The sequence below is a fragment of the Papio anubis genome, chromosome 4 (assembly GCF_008728515.1).
Source record: "Papio anubis isolate 15944 chromosome 4, Panubis1.0, whole genome shotgun sequence".
In the NCBI taxonomy this organism is placed as follows: Eukaryota; Metazoa; Chordata; class Mammalia; order Primates; family Cercopithecidae; genus Papio; species Papio anubis.
The window spans coordinates 172,898,798-172,913,754 of record NC_044979.1 but is presented as its reverse complement, the minus strand read 5'-3'; the positions used below and the strand labels follow the sequence as shown (position 1 = coordinate 172,913,754).

Sequence of the window (14,957 nt, the reverse complement as noted above, 5' to 3'; positions counted from 1 at the left end):
CAGGAAGCAGAGTGTGGAGCTCAGAAGAGAAGAATAGGATGCAGAGATTTTGGTAACCTCTGCATACAGGTAAAGCCATTACTGTCAATGTCATTACCCAGACAGTGCTCTCTATTTTCTCTCTGCATGCCTTGAATTCAATAGGTGAGTCTTAACACTTTATCAGAAACCTCCACTGCCTCATTTATTTGTTATCCATAAGCTCAGGGATCTTTGTAGGCAGAGCACCTATAATTGTACCTGGTACAAAGCAAATGCTGACAAAATAAATGTTTGTTAACAAATCATTTGTTCTTCCAAAAATCAAAAGAAAATCCAAATTTACCTCATTCATGTTCTAACTGTATTTTAGAACATGCAAAAAGATCCTCAAATTAAGTAAGTACAGGAACACCTATAGACACATGGACAAAATACATCAAAGTCTGACTTTGGCCTAGTGTTCAGTAAAACTATTTGTTCTCTCCCCCACCAGTTTTACTGAGTTATAACTGGAAAATAAGAATTTTACATATTTAAGGTGTACATGATGTTTTGATACATATATACAAAATGAAATGATCACCACAATCAAGTCAATTAACATACTCATCACCTCACAGTTACTCTGAAAACCTACTCTTAAGTGTTCACTTCTGAAAGGCCCATCAGCCAATGCCTACTTCAATGTCCTTTCCAGCATCCCTGAACCTGTGCCTCATCAAGGAAAAGGTGAGAATAAGTCACCACATCTAACCAACATAACAAAGCCAGTACCATGAACAATGCCAAAAGGTAAAAACAAGGCCTGCAGAAAGCAGACCACTTGCTTTCAAATGTGTGTAAGCATTCTCTAGAAACAACTTTCGGTGAACATCTACTCATGAGTTTTAATGTGATGAAATTCTATCAGTCGAATAAATGTGTGCATAGTAATACAAGACCAAACTGCTATATTAATGATGATTCTGAAAGCTGTTAATTTTATGTTCAAAAATAATTATTAACTTTCAAATTGTTAGAAAGGGAATACACCAACAGCTAATATATTTATTTAACAGCTAGATCTTCTTTCCTGGGTTTTTTCCTTTGTAAGCCAATAAATGCTGGTAATTTTTAAAGAATACAAGGCTGAACAAAAGATTGGATTTTATCATAAATCTAATCTGTAGAATTTTCTTGTGTTCTAGCATTCATAAAATTAATTAGATAACTATAAACTGTATTTACTCATTAGTTATTTCATTCCATTGAGGCCATAAGCCTTTCAAGAAAAAGAGCTATTTGGAAACCCTCCATGTCTTGTGAGGATAAACAGAAACTTTGCAACTCCAAAATTTCATGAGAGAAAATCTCCAAAATCAGTAATATTCATAGATAAATCTATGAGATACCCCAAAAATACTTTGTTCCTCTACTGACCTCAGTCGAAAGTGAGCATCTACTTGGTATAGCCAATGTGCAGTATAGCGCCCAAGGAGCAATCCAGGAGCTGACAATGCTGAGAAATAGTTCCTGCACCAAAAGGTCAAACTTATAAAATCTGACAACAAAAAAATGTGCATAAAATTCTAAAAATGTTTCTGTAAATATGCCTATTTGTTGTTCTATGATGGTGATATTCAGCTTCAGCATCACGTTGTTTCAACAATCAGCGAGCAACTCGGCCAGAATGTGTACCCGGCATACCTCTAATGTGTACAGGCACACATAACATGTGCAAGCCTGTGTGCATGCATGATAGATGCATAATGGAGGTGATTGCTCAATCACCTCTGACGTAAACAAGAATTAACATCAGTCTTAAAATGGTGACTTCCACATGAACGTAAAGTATTATATAATCTAATTTAATTTATAAATATATTCAAGCACATTTCTTCATATAAAATCGTACATCGAAACATTTTTTTAAAAATCTTAAAATCATAAAATGATTTTTCCCCTAGACAAAACCCAGATCACCAAAAATAAAAACCAATCACAAAAACTACACCAATGATATAATTACTATCTGTTAGATATCAATTCAAAATTTATATAATTATCTTTTCCAGTTAGCAATCACATTTTCAAACATTAGTTTATAAATATAATCAAACAAGACTATCTCTGACAGAGTTTCAAATGTAAGACACTTAGTTCAACAAAATGCCTTACAATATGCCTGATTTAAGAACATTTAAGTTCAAAAGTTAGTAACACTTTATACATTAGCTGCACTACATTTTCAGGAATTTGAACATAGCCACACATGGAATAGCCTCCAACTTCCCATGTATAAGATCTCCTCAATTAATTACAGAGCAATCAAAAAATATTCTTTCAAAAATGCCTTCACACTGCTTCTTCTGTATAAAAATACAAATGACAAAAGGATAAGAGGGGAAGGGAGGGAAGGAAATGGGAGGCAGGGATATCAGGAACAAGGAAAAAATGAACAAAATCTCAGAGCATATCTTTTTAAGAAACCATACGTATGAATATAATATCCTTAATTTAACTGTCAGTCTTTTTAATGATATCCTACTAACATCTACTCCCATAAAAGATTTGCCATATTCTAATAGAGTTCTGGGGGAGACATGCATTCAACCATAAAGGTAACTGTGTTATTTACATTATTAACAGAATTATTCCAATTCCCACCAAAATATTAGTTCTTGAAAAGCCTAAGTGCTAGCAATTACTATGCTGTATTTGTAATAACACCATTGTAAATCACTGATTATCAATCTGAGTTCAAAAGTTTAACAAATAGCCCAACTACCTTTGCATTTACTGATCTACAATTCCCCCCACTATTTATCAGAACGCTCTCCCATTCAAAATACACCATCGATTCCCACATTCTCTTAGCCACAGTTTTACTGTATTTCAAAACTTGAGTCACCTGTATGCATCGTCTTCTTTCAAGTTTCATATCATCCTGATGGGGTGGGGGAAGGGAGGGAAGAGTCCAGCGGCAAAACTATAACACTGTGTGAAGAAAAACAGATTATGATAAGAGATAATGATGCAAGACAATTACCCCTAATTGAGGAATATCTAACATAACTACAATCCCAAAACATATAAAATTACTTCAAATTTTCAAAATTCATTTTCTAACATTTAAACTTACTTAAAATCAATTTTCCTTAGTCTTCAATAATCAAAATCAACTATATATAAAATATATTCAATTGTCAGAGAAAAGAAAAACAGTTTCAAAATGTGCCTACTACCATCGAAAATTTCAGCTATTTTCCAGGCATCAAACCTGAACATTCCACTATTTATCTGGGGAAAAAACCCTACATTTTGTAATTTTCATCAGCTCACAAATCAAGATAGACGTGAATTCACTTTCATAGTAGTTTACTATTAAGGCCGAGGTAATGAAAGTTACTTCATGGGAAAGACAACATGTCAATCTATCAACGTTATTTGTAAATTAAATTCTGAGACATTTCTCATAACTGTTCCCCTAAGTCCACAAGCCCTCTTGCTCTCCAAGTGGTTTCTCTTATTTTATTGTAATTCTTTTACAGTACATCCTACTTATTGCTTCTGCTGATAACTCATGGTTGACCAGAAAAATTCATGACGACTTACAGGAAAATGAAAGTAAACTCAGTGTTGTCAACTGATATCAGCGGAAGAGGTAAAGACAAGTACAGGTTAAAATCTAACTTACAAAGGAGTTGAGTGAAAAATTTATGTTTTGACACTATGGAATTAATTCAGGGAATATTCTAAATAGAACAATGTTGCATACATTGGCCAAGCTCCTATGCCAGCCTCATGAAAACTACTGACTCCAAGAGATGTTCCTGGTCAAGAGCACTGGGGCCACTGCAGAAGAAATACCAAAACTTTCTTCAACTCTACATCCTCCAGACAAATTCTAAAATAAGCGGTTTTCCTTTGTTAGTACTCTCTCAATTCCAATGCCTCCAATTCCTAAATTTCACATGATGTCATCCAAATCATCCTGCTTAATAATCCTTTTTCCTAAGTTGTTTTACACTCCTAAATTACTATACAAAGCTCCTGTTGCCTCAGTATAGTTCATTTCAGGTAAGTAAAAGAAACCAACTGGACTAAAATAATTCACACTAAGATTTGCAATTTCCAACAACCATTATAGTTTGCCCAAATAAATCTCTTATTGGTAGAATTCCAAGTGGTCATAATATAGATTTGAGTCTATACTTATTGCCTCAAAATATTTCTGCTTTTCATTTATTTCTTCTTATACTTTTGAACTCCCAGGTTCTTTAAAAGCTCCAACTTTGTACTCCAAATAGCAGCAATACTAAACACTTCACTGGAAAATAACCTCAGAGACACTGTGAGTTATTTTTAAATTAGGAATTGTGTCTGAAATCTTTACCTGTATTCCAGATTCTATTCCTGAAGAACTACCATTCCAATTCAAATGCCTGTTATGGTATTACATTAAACACTAGACCTACAACCAGCTGATAGCATACTGTGGGGGTGTATGACTAGATGGACGAATGAACACTAGACTGCTGCATCAGAATAGTTTTATTTGTAAAAACAATAATTGAATCAAGATTATCTTTACTCAAAGGACATCATTTTCTAATAATTTTTCCCCTAAAATGATCAGTCTTTAAAATTAAGACTTGAACTATGGGGAAAGAAAATATAAATTCAGTCTCTAGTTATGAACTATATAACCAAATCCTTTAGGCTCAACATCATATTCTTCACCTAGAAAATGTTACAACGCTACTTACACCTCGCCAATTTCAATAGAAGTAGGTATCACCGGTACAAAAGTTATTTATAAGAAAGTAGAATCAATTAAGGTATCAGTATTCTTTGTTAAAAATTGTTAGAGATTAGATTATTTCATTACCATTTTAAAAATCTAAAGGTAAGAAATACACGTCAAAATTTCTGACACCTTTTTGAAACGTTATCCATTAATCTTTACTCATTTGAAAGGCCACGTAAAGTATCTCTCTGAGTTACATAATTTGCTGCTGACTTATATAGTAACCAAACCATCATATGCTAAGTAACAATAAACTCCAGAAATCTTGACCTTGGATTACTTTAAATAAGGACTTTAGTGATTATTCCATATATCCTTCCTTCAGGCTAGTCACTTTTCAAAAACAAAAATGTTAATTTGAGGTCAGAGTTTTTATAATTCCACACACCAAATGTGCTTTGCAGATAAGCTACAGATATGATTTTCTTCCTAAAGAAGCTTAAAAATCTCGACAGCCATATTTTCTTTTTTTTTTTTTTTTTTTTTTTTTTTGAGAAAAATACAGAGTATATTTTTCATCATTTCCCCCACAAATGGAGCCATTCAAACTATGGAGTAACAATCAAATGCTAGTGACAAACATCTGTCTTTACCACAGGAACCTCTCATGATTCTCAAATCTTCTACAGTATGTTCCAGCTCAGTTTGCCAAAGACAATGTGATGGTCTATGAACAATCCAGAAAATGAGCTTACACGGATTTTAGAAGTTAAACTCACAAAGCACTTTTTTAGTTGTCTTAAAATCACTGCATAAAATTAATCTACAGCGTATCTTCAGGGACAGGACAATTTCCACAGGCTGTTAAACACGTGGTATACTCAGGTAGGTACTAAGCTTAGTCTCTTGGTGTTTGTATTCCTAAGGCAGGGGTGGGGGGGGAATCAAGCCACCTAATTAAAAGTACTGATACACTAAGATTTGTAAAAAATAAAATAAAAAATACAAGGTCGAGTGCAGTGGCTAACGCCTGTAATCCCAGCACTTTGGGAGGCCGAGGTGGGCGTATCAACTAAGGTCGGGAGTTGGAGACCAGCCTGATCAACATGGAGAAATCCTATCTCTACTAAAAATACAAAAAAAAATTAGCTGGGCACCCTGTAATCCCAGCTACTCGGGGGGGCTGAGGCAGGAGAATCGCTTGAACTCAGGAGGCAGAGGTTGCAGTGAACGGAGATTGCGCCATAGAACTCCAGCCTGGGCAACAAGAGGGAAATCTGTCTCAAAAACAGAAAACAAAAAAACAAAAAACACTAATCAACAGAGATCCAGAATGTAAGACTGGGACTGAAATGAATGCATCAGCATGAGAGGCAAGTTCAGATTAACCCAGGAGCTAACAAACTAAATGGCAGGTGCAATATGTTCTCCAATGTGACAATGTTTTGTAATGACACCAAACTAAAAATTATATCTAATTTCAAAATAACTAAAGTAGTAGGAAGTATTACAAGTAGCAAATGAAAAAAAAAAAATCAGTATGATACAAGGAGCTTCAAAAGTACTAGTTAAGTACTATCTCACTTCTTAAGCTGGGAGAAAATACCAAGTTGTTTTTTATTACTTCATTTTACATATGTTACACAAATTCTCACATATTTCACAATTTAAAAAATTTAGCCCATACGAGAAGATAAAATACAGTGCACACTGGGATCTAAAAAGATAGCTCAGAAGGTGCCCATTAAAAATAAGCAACCACAAAAAAGCTACAAAATAGAAATCAAGAAAAACTAGATCTAAAATTAGATTCCATAAATTAAACTTACGTCATTATCTAAAATTTATACACTGTTAACTAACATTCCCTTATAAACTTTTGCTCATTTACACTAACTAATTAAAGACGTGACAAAAGAAAGTACGTTTCCCATATAGTAATTTTAGAAATAATTTTCTAGAATTATAATAGCCAAAGGAGCCAAAGGGAAAATAAAAGTATCATGGTTTTGATGCCTAACACACAAGCAAAAAAAATCTCTTATTTCCAATAAGATGATCAAGTGGCATTACAGAGAAAAAGCAATTATATAGGAGGATTTCAAGTGAAATCCTAAAAACCCAGAACATTTATCACTCCCCTCAAAACCCTAGAAAACACAGTCTTAAAAAAAAAAAAAAGGCCAAAATACACAAGACTTTATAAAGAATATAATATTGCACCAAAATGATCAGTAAAACTATAGGGAAATGCACATTTGTGGAACACTTACTATCTATGCGCCAATCACTCAGCTGAGGCATTTTATAGACGTTGACACATTTGACCTCCTAACAGCCCTATAAGTAGGTAGTGTTACTTCCATTTCACCAACAGGGAAAGTAAAGGTCAGAAAGATTAACTGGCCTAAGGTAACAGTTTGTGAACTCTGGTCCCACATTAAAGTTCACTATGCCAAGATGCCACTCATTAAGGATCACTGAAATAGTTGTGAGAAAATACAGAGATGCAAGAACCCACATGTGTCAAAGTCTGATTTTAGCCCCTTATATGCACTACTCTGCATCGACCACCCTAAACATGAAAAAACAAGAGAGTTCATTAGCAGTAATTACTTGAAAAAGGCATTTAATTTAGAACAGAATACTAAATTTCCCCAAAAGTTCATCTAGTAGAAAAATTTTGATTCCAGCATATAACAGATTGCTGTATTTTCCCTTTATCGAAAAAAACTTAGGCCAGGCACAGCAGCTTATGCCTGTAATCCCAGAACTTTGGGAGGCAAAGGCAGGTAGATCGCTTGAGCCCAGGAGTTCAGGACCAGCCTGGCAACATGGCAAAACCCCATCTCTACCCCCAAAAATAAAAAACCTAGTTGGGTGTCGTGGTGCAGCCTACAGTCCCAGCTAATAGGGAAGCTAACGTGATTCCAGGAAGTCAAGGCTGCAGGGAGCCCTGATCATGCCACTGCACTCCAGCCTGGGCAACAGAAATATATATATTTCTCAAAATAGAATATATATATTCTATCTCAAAAAGAAATATATATATATATACAGAGAGAGAGAGAGAGAAATATATGTGTATATATATATATATATAGAGAGAGAGAGAGAGAGAGAGAGAAACTGAAAAGGTAAAAACCAATAGCAGATGATTCAGTTTTGCATTAAAACCTTGGTCAAGGTCAAAGAACATGTGGGATTATAAACATGGGTGCTGGATACTACTACTCCAATGGCATTTTGGAAGTGGAATAGCTGAAATTTGTGTTAAACAGGCTAGAAGCATGTGCTTTCTCATGCAATTATGTGAAAAGAACTAGGGAGAAGGTTTAAGAACTAAAAACTGAGCAGATCAAATGAGTTTTGCCCCAGATTCTGGCTATCTCAACTACCAACTCGGTATCTCTGGGACCACACCTGGGCCTGAAAGACAAAATCAAGCACTGAGTATTTGGACATACCAACAAATAGAATAAAACAGAAAGGAAATGCATCATATGCACATTACCTGCAACAATACATAATGCATTGACACATCATTTTTAAAACTGAAGGGGAGAAACAAAAGTTTCTGGGGGTAAGTTATCACCAGTAAGAGTAAACAGTACAGGTACCCTGTTACTAATTCAAAATATGTAAACTACCACTGATACTATGTTTTGCTTGCTGTCCTCTGTCTTCCTTTAGAATGTGAAAACATTTACAATGATCTGCACAGGTTTGTATGACCTTCAAGTCTATCAACTGTTTATTCTCTTGTGTTTTGAGTTCCTCAAAAATGAATTCTCAGACCACAGAAGTTTTCGGGAACCTAACTCCCCCTACTAGAAAGTGACTGCTCCATCAAGTAGACACTAGAAAGTACCCCTATCACATGTAGACCTAAGTTCCAAAGGCCCATTTCTAAGACAGTTGGTTAAAAGTCTACATTAAGAACTACTTTAGTATGTAGCACGTAGAGTTAAGCCAATTTTTATAAGGCGGACTTGTTCCAGGCCCAGAAGACCTCAAGGAACTGAGCTCGAAAGTCCCAGTTATGTCTCACTGCATGAGATGACTTATCTTTAATGGGCACTGGTATAAATATTCTACTTCAAACCACTAAACTCCATAATTACAAAAAGTAAGTACCACTATCATTCCCATTGTCCAAGTGAGAAAACTAAGGCACAGAGAGGCAAAGTGAAACCATCTCAAGCCACACACGACTAATGGTAGAGACATATTCAAATCCAAGCAAACTGACTACTAAGCCACTGCTTTTGGCCACATCAAACTGAATCTACCATTTCCCCTACTCAAAAAGGGAGGAAAGAGCAGGGAAAACAGGGAAAAAATCCACTTCTCCTTTCTGTATTATCAATCTTGGTTAATGAGTGTCTCCATCAGCCCAATCTCCCAAGGGCAAAAACCATATTACCTTTGCACCAACCTAATAAAATTCCACCACCCAAAATTTGGTGTTGGAATCTCTGCTCTTTAAAAAAAAATATATATATATATACACACACATATATATATATATCTCTTTATCAACAATTTATATTTGCATCATCATTTTACCCGGTGCACAGTACTCCATTGCAAAGATGTAAATCCATTTTAAGCAAACACCTATTGAGGGTATGTGGCTTGTTTCTAATTTTCACTAGCATGGATTTTAATACTGGAGTCTGCTTCTTCCCCTCTGCTAACAGGAACTAAGAGCAAAGTGGTATGAAGAAAACACCAAGAGCCATGAAGACAAGTCCTTTAACTGATACGCTTGCCTAAGGATGTTCTTTTATGTCACCTACACAAAATGTACTCAAACTTTCTATTATTATTATTCCAATCAATTCTAGATCTTAAGAGGGACTTAAAAGAGGTGGCCCAATGACCCTCAAGGTGCTCTGGGAATCAAAGCTGAGATACAGCGCTTAGTGCTATCTATTGTAACGTTTCCCTCACTAACCCGAACATCTAGGGTAATCTCATTTATGTATTCCCTAACAAAGCAGTATCTATCAGACAGAAGACATTTAGAAAAAAATATGCTGAATGAATCAGCAGCCGGCAAGCCCTTCTCATAACTAGCTTACAAGAAATGCACTAGAAAACTGCCTTGCTCTCTCCTTTCCGACAGCACCAACTTTTCTATACAGGATGTTCTATAATACAATATACACACACATATACAATTTACACATAAAATGTTAATACATAATTGATTTGCATGAGTGCATGCATACATATACTTAGTTGGTTATATGTACTTTTATACGTATGTAATTATATATCATTTTACAAACCATTGCTTTTAAATTATCCTTGCATCCCAGAAACACAGAAAAATAACAAGGCCCAGACATAATCAAAAACACACACTGTCATGAATAGCTTACATTTTCTTACAATGAGTCTATTACTAAAAGTAGTAAAGTGAGTTCAGTTTTACTTACTTTCCCTCCCACACTTTTGTGGAGTTTACAGAGAAATGCTACCCCTTTAAAAATTTTTAAGGCCGGGCACGGTGGCTCATACCTGTAATCCCAGCACTTTGGGAGGCCGAGGTGGGTGGATCACGAGGTCAGGAGACTGAGACCATCCTGGCTAACACAGTGAAACCCCGTCTCTACTAAAAAATACAAAAAATAAGCCAGGTGTGGTGGCGGGCGCCTGTAATCCCAGCTCCTCGGGAGACTGAGGCAGGAGAATGGTGTGAACCCGGAAGGCAGAGCTTGCAGTGAGCCGAGATCACGCCACTGCACTCCAGCCTGGGCGACAGAGCGAGACTCCGTCTCCAAAAAAAAAAAAAATTAAATGTATGTTCTTGTATTTCACAACACTAGCCATCCTCCAAATAATCCATGTCTCTTTCACCTTTAGCCTTAACCTCAGATGTGACCTCTGGTTCTATTCCCAGGCCCCTTCACTCATTTCTTTATACATCGTACCCTGCAAAACAAGTATTTCCAAAGGTTTACTCCAAACTAATACTTCAAACTCTCTTCTCTGCTCAAACTTCTTACTCAATATCCAGTCTAACAAGCTGCTGGGTGGCTGTCTACAGTGCCACATCCCTGCCTCCATTCTCTGTGCCTACAAGTCCTCATCACCTTCCTGCACCACGGGTTACCCGCTTCAACTTCCATCTCTATTCCTGCACCACCATTCTTTCAGTAATTTCATTAGAAGCTGCTGATTTTATCTACTCTAAATGGTCCTACTAAATCCTATCCATTTTCAAAGTGCCTCATGCCTTTCCATTCCTCTCCATGCTCACTTTAGTCACTTGAACCAAGTCCTTAATTCACCTTAAGTATTACAAATGCCTCCTAGAATTAAGTACCTCCTAGGCCTGACCGTTATATCAGAAACTCTAGGGCAAGTTCCCTAAACTACATCAGATTCTACTTCCAAAAATCCTGATTCAGGAAGCCTGGACAAGGACCTAAGAATATATGTTTTGTTTTAACAAGATGTTACAGATGAATCCTGGATCCAGCCAAGTTTGGGAACCACTGTGCTTAAAAACCCCTATCCCCTGCCCTAATTTATTTTGCATAAAACTACTACACATACTTTTCTGAGACACAGAACTTTCAACCTGGATTTAACCCCTCTATAATTCAGAAACATATGATCTTATTCCTCTGAACTCACAGTTCAATGTGACATTCCATAAAATGCATTTAAGCCCCTTCTGCATTAGTGTTTATTTCTTTAACCTAAAATTTGCCCCTTCTTGCCTATCCATCTTCAAGATCACCTCAATTTGCCTTCATCCAGTTTAAAGTCACTCCAGCCTCTCCTCTTAACTTCCATTTATCTCCTGCTATATTCTGTTAATTATTTATGTTATATACTCACTCCAGTGGTATTATCTACGACTTGGTGGAAAGCGCCACTAGATCTCGTATTTCTGTATCGCAGTACATGTTCAATAAACAAACTGGCATAGCAGAATACAACAATGAAAATATTGCTTCATGTAGAAAAAGTGGGCTGTAAAGCAATACGCAGATAACATGATTGTAATTGTTTTTCAAAAAGAGAAAAGTAGTTATCTGCAGGAAAAAACTGGTGGATTATACACAAAATGTAAATAGTAGTTATCTCAGAAGAGAAAAACTGCAAGGAATTGTCATTCTTATCTGTATTCTCTAAATTTTCTAAAATGAATGTGTATTTTGGGATGAAATTAAAATCTTAAACCTAGAATCTTAAACCTTAAAACTGTTACCCTGGAATTTTCTCAACCAAGAGACATTCTATAAAAATGACTGGCACACTACCATGTCAGCAGTCACATTGTCACAATCCTAATACATATGACATTTGTTAATGTCAACATTTCTACACCTATACTTCAAATTCCATTGGCCTCACTAAACTGAATATACAATTTCTGGGACCTCATTCACAGACTTGCCAAATCAATTCTACATGAGTATGCTATCACTCTACCTGTATGATAGGTGGGGTTTTTATTTGTTTTCTTGTTTTGGTTTGTCCTTTCAGTCAAAACTACAAACCTTCATGTAGTACATGTAGTATAACTGTCATTTTTTTTTCTCTTTGGGGGGGGTGGGAGGGGAGACAGAGTCTCACTATGTCACTCAGGCTGGAGTGCAATGGTGTGATCTCAGCTCACTGCAACCTCCGCCTCCCAGGTTCAAGTGATTCTCCTGCCTCAACCTCCTGAATAGCTGGGATTATACGTACACACCACCACGCCCGGCTAATTTTTTGGGTTTTTAGTAGAGACAGCGTTTCACCATGTTGGCCAGCTGGTCTCAAACTCCTGACCTTGTGATCCACCCACCTTGGCCTCCCAAAATGCTGGGATTACAGGTGTGAGCCACCACGCCTGGCCTTTTTTTTTTTATTTATTTAAAGACAGAATCTCATTCTGTCGCCCAGGCTAGAGTGCAGTCGCACAATCTCAGCTTGCTAAAACCTCCTCCTCCCAGGCTCAAGCAATTCTCATGCCTCGGCACCCCTAGTAGCTGGGATTACAAGTGAGTGCCACCACACCCAGATAATTTTTTCTATTTTTAGTAGAGACCGAGTTTCACTGTGATAGTCAGGTTGGTTCCGAACTCTTGTCCTCAAGTGATCTGCCCACCACGGCCTCCCAGAGTGCTGAGATTACAGGCTTGAGCCACAGTGCCCAGCCAACTGTCTTCTATTTTCTGTGTAAGTCCAGGAGATATGCAATAGGTGAGAAAACTGGAATTAACATCAAAATAAGCCGAGCATGGTGGCACTCACCTGTAATCCCGGCTACTGGGGAGGCTGAGGTGGGAAGACTGCTTAAGCCCAGGAATCTGAGGCTGTAGTGACCACCTATGATCGTGCCACTGCACTTCAGCCTAGGTGACAAAGTGAAACTGTCTCTAAGTAAATAAATAAATCTTGGGAATAAAGTTCTAGAAAGACCTGTAAAACACCATTTTAACCCCTCCTCTCCATAAGTAGAATAAAATCCTAAATATAGTGAAAATTTACCCATTTCAAAGAATTGTCATGATAAACCATTTCAATAGCTTCCAATCCCTAGTCATAAATTATCTCCTAAATTCCTTTACACCAACTTAAGTTCACACTGTTTTTGCTACATTATGAAGAAACAGAAATACCTACACACAACCTACAAAACACTCTTCATATGCACAAAGACTTATTCCTCAGCTGCTTCTCCAACCGAACAGCAAGACTTTCCATCTCTCTTCTCAAATCTTATTAACAAACCTCAGTACGTTTTTCTTGCTCGAATCTCATGCTTTCTCCATTTATGATCTCCACAGCTGTACACAGTCTAAGCATGAGTCCTGGCAAATGTGGTTGTCCCTATAGCCTTCAAAATAGTCTTTATGTCTGTAGCACAGATTCACATTCCTTTTGTAAGCCATTTTGCTTCATGTTCAATCTCTACTTTAAGAAATCCACCTCATAACAGAAAATACAAAATATATATACAAAAGTTTATCATTGAAAACTGAATGTTATAAATAAAAAATGTTCAACACAAAGGTAACACAGATACGATGTTGCTGTTTTTTCTTGATCACTTGAATTCTTCTGAAAGCTTCACTACATGAGGGGGAAGTTATACCATTATATTAGAACAGACTCAAAGCCTTTCCCAAAGCAGTTTTAGAAAAGTAAAATAAATACATAGAAAACACTCAAAGAAAGCATTTAAGATTATTCATAATGAATGTCTTTGGCTAATAAAATTCTAATCACTAATTTTTTACACTTCTCAGTGTATTGCAATTTTTATAAATATATACATCTTTTATGAGGAAAAAAATGGTCCAAGAAATTCAGCTTCCATCTTAACATTAAAAAGTCCCTTCATCATGAACTCTAACTAGGGGCCACAATAAGTAACCACTAAGTACTTTCAATTTTTTAAACTCCAACAAAGGTAAAAAGTTCACGACAATGGACAAATATATTTGTTTTTTAAATCAGTTAATATCCTGCTAGCCATCACCATCCAAAAATAAGACCCAAAAAAGTGCTTGGCGCTGCTTAATCTGGTATTCGAGGCCTCAAGGCACCAGTGATGCTCCAGAGCCAGCCTGCCCCAGCTGAACTCCTGGCTCCATGACTTACTGCACCCACAGAATTGCTGTATTATCAAAGATGTGTTACCTGTAAACCATTTAAAACACTGCACACAGTAAGTGATCAGTACACAGCTGCTTCTTTTTACCGTTATATTTTAAATTACTATTACCTCCACCTTTTCATTCTGTCTCCTAGTACCCATCTACACTCCAGCCACAATCAACAAAGTCCCACTATCCAAATACCACTCTTTTGCTAAGGCTACTCCATGGGTCTTCTTTATCCACCTCTACCTGTACATGCCACGTCCAAACCCAATGCCAGTGCTGTCTCCCCCAGAAAGTTTCCCACCACACACTTACAGACATGACCCTGGCACAGTAGTATTTATGCCACCATTACCACCCTAACCCCATTCTGCCTTGAACTGCAGATAACTGCATGCATGTCAGCCTCTAGCCCGGAGAGTGGAAAAAGCCCTGTTCACCTCACCCTCCAGAAGGCTAACAGTCTCAACTACAGCTGACTATCAATACAGGAGTAAAAGAAAATCATAACCATCACACCAATTCATCTCCTAAAACATCTACTTTGGGTTGCTTTACTGAAACAAATGTGAGTTAAAATTTATAAATATTGAAGATGAGATAAGTAAGCAGAGTTAAGTGATACTTGC

The 14,957-nt window shown here is 36.7% G+C and overlaps 1 protein-coding gene across 6 annotated transcripts in view; it reads right to left on the bottom strand.

Moving 5' to 3' along the window:
- DYRK1A (dual specificity tyrosine phosphorylation regulated kinase 1A) overlaps window positions 1-14,957 on the bottom strand; it is a 148,922-nt gene that overhangs the window by 90,084 nt on the left and 43,881 nt on the right. For 3 of the 6 annotated variants that reach the window (XM_009202256.4, XM_031665739.1, XM_031665738.1), the window contains exon 2: window positions 2,873-2,958. The exons of 2 other annotated variants lie outside the window; for them this stretch is intronic. In XM_009202256.4, coding sequence (XP_009200520.1) covers window positions 2,873-2,882 — 10 coding nt within the window. In that variant the 5' untranslated portion in view covers window positions 2,883-2,958. Of the gene's footprint in view, window positions 1-1,401; window positions 5,791-14,957 lie in introns of those variants that run through there. One more of the 6 variants, XM_031665740.1, reaches the window with a different exon arrangement.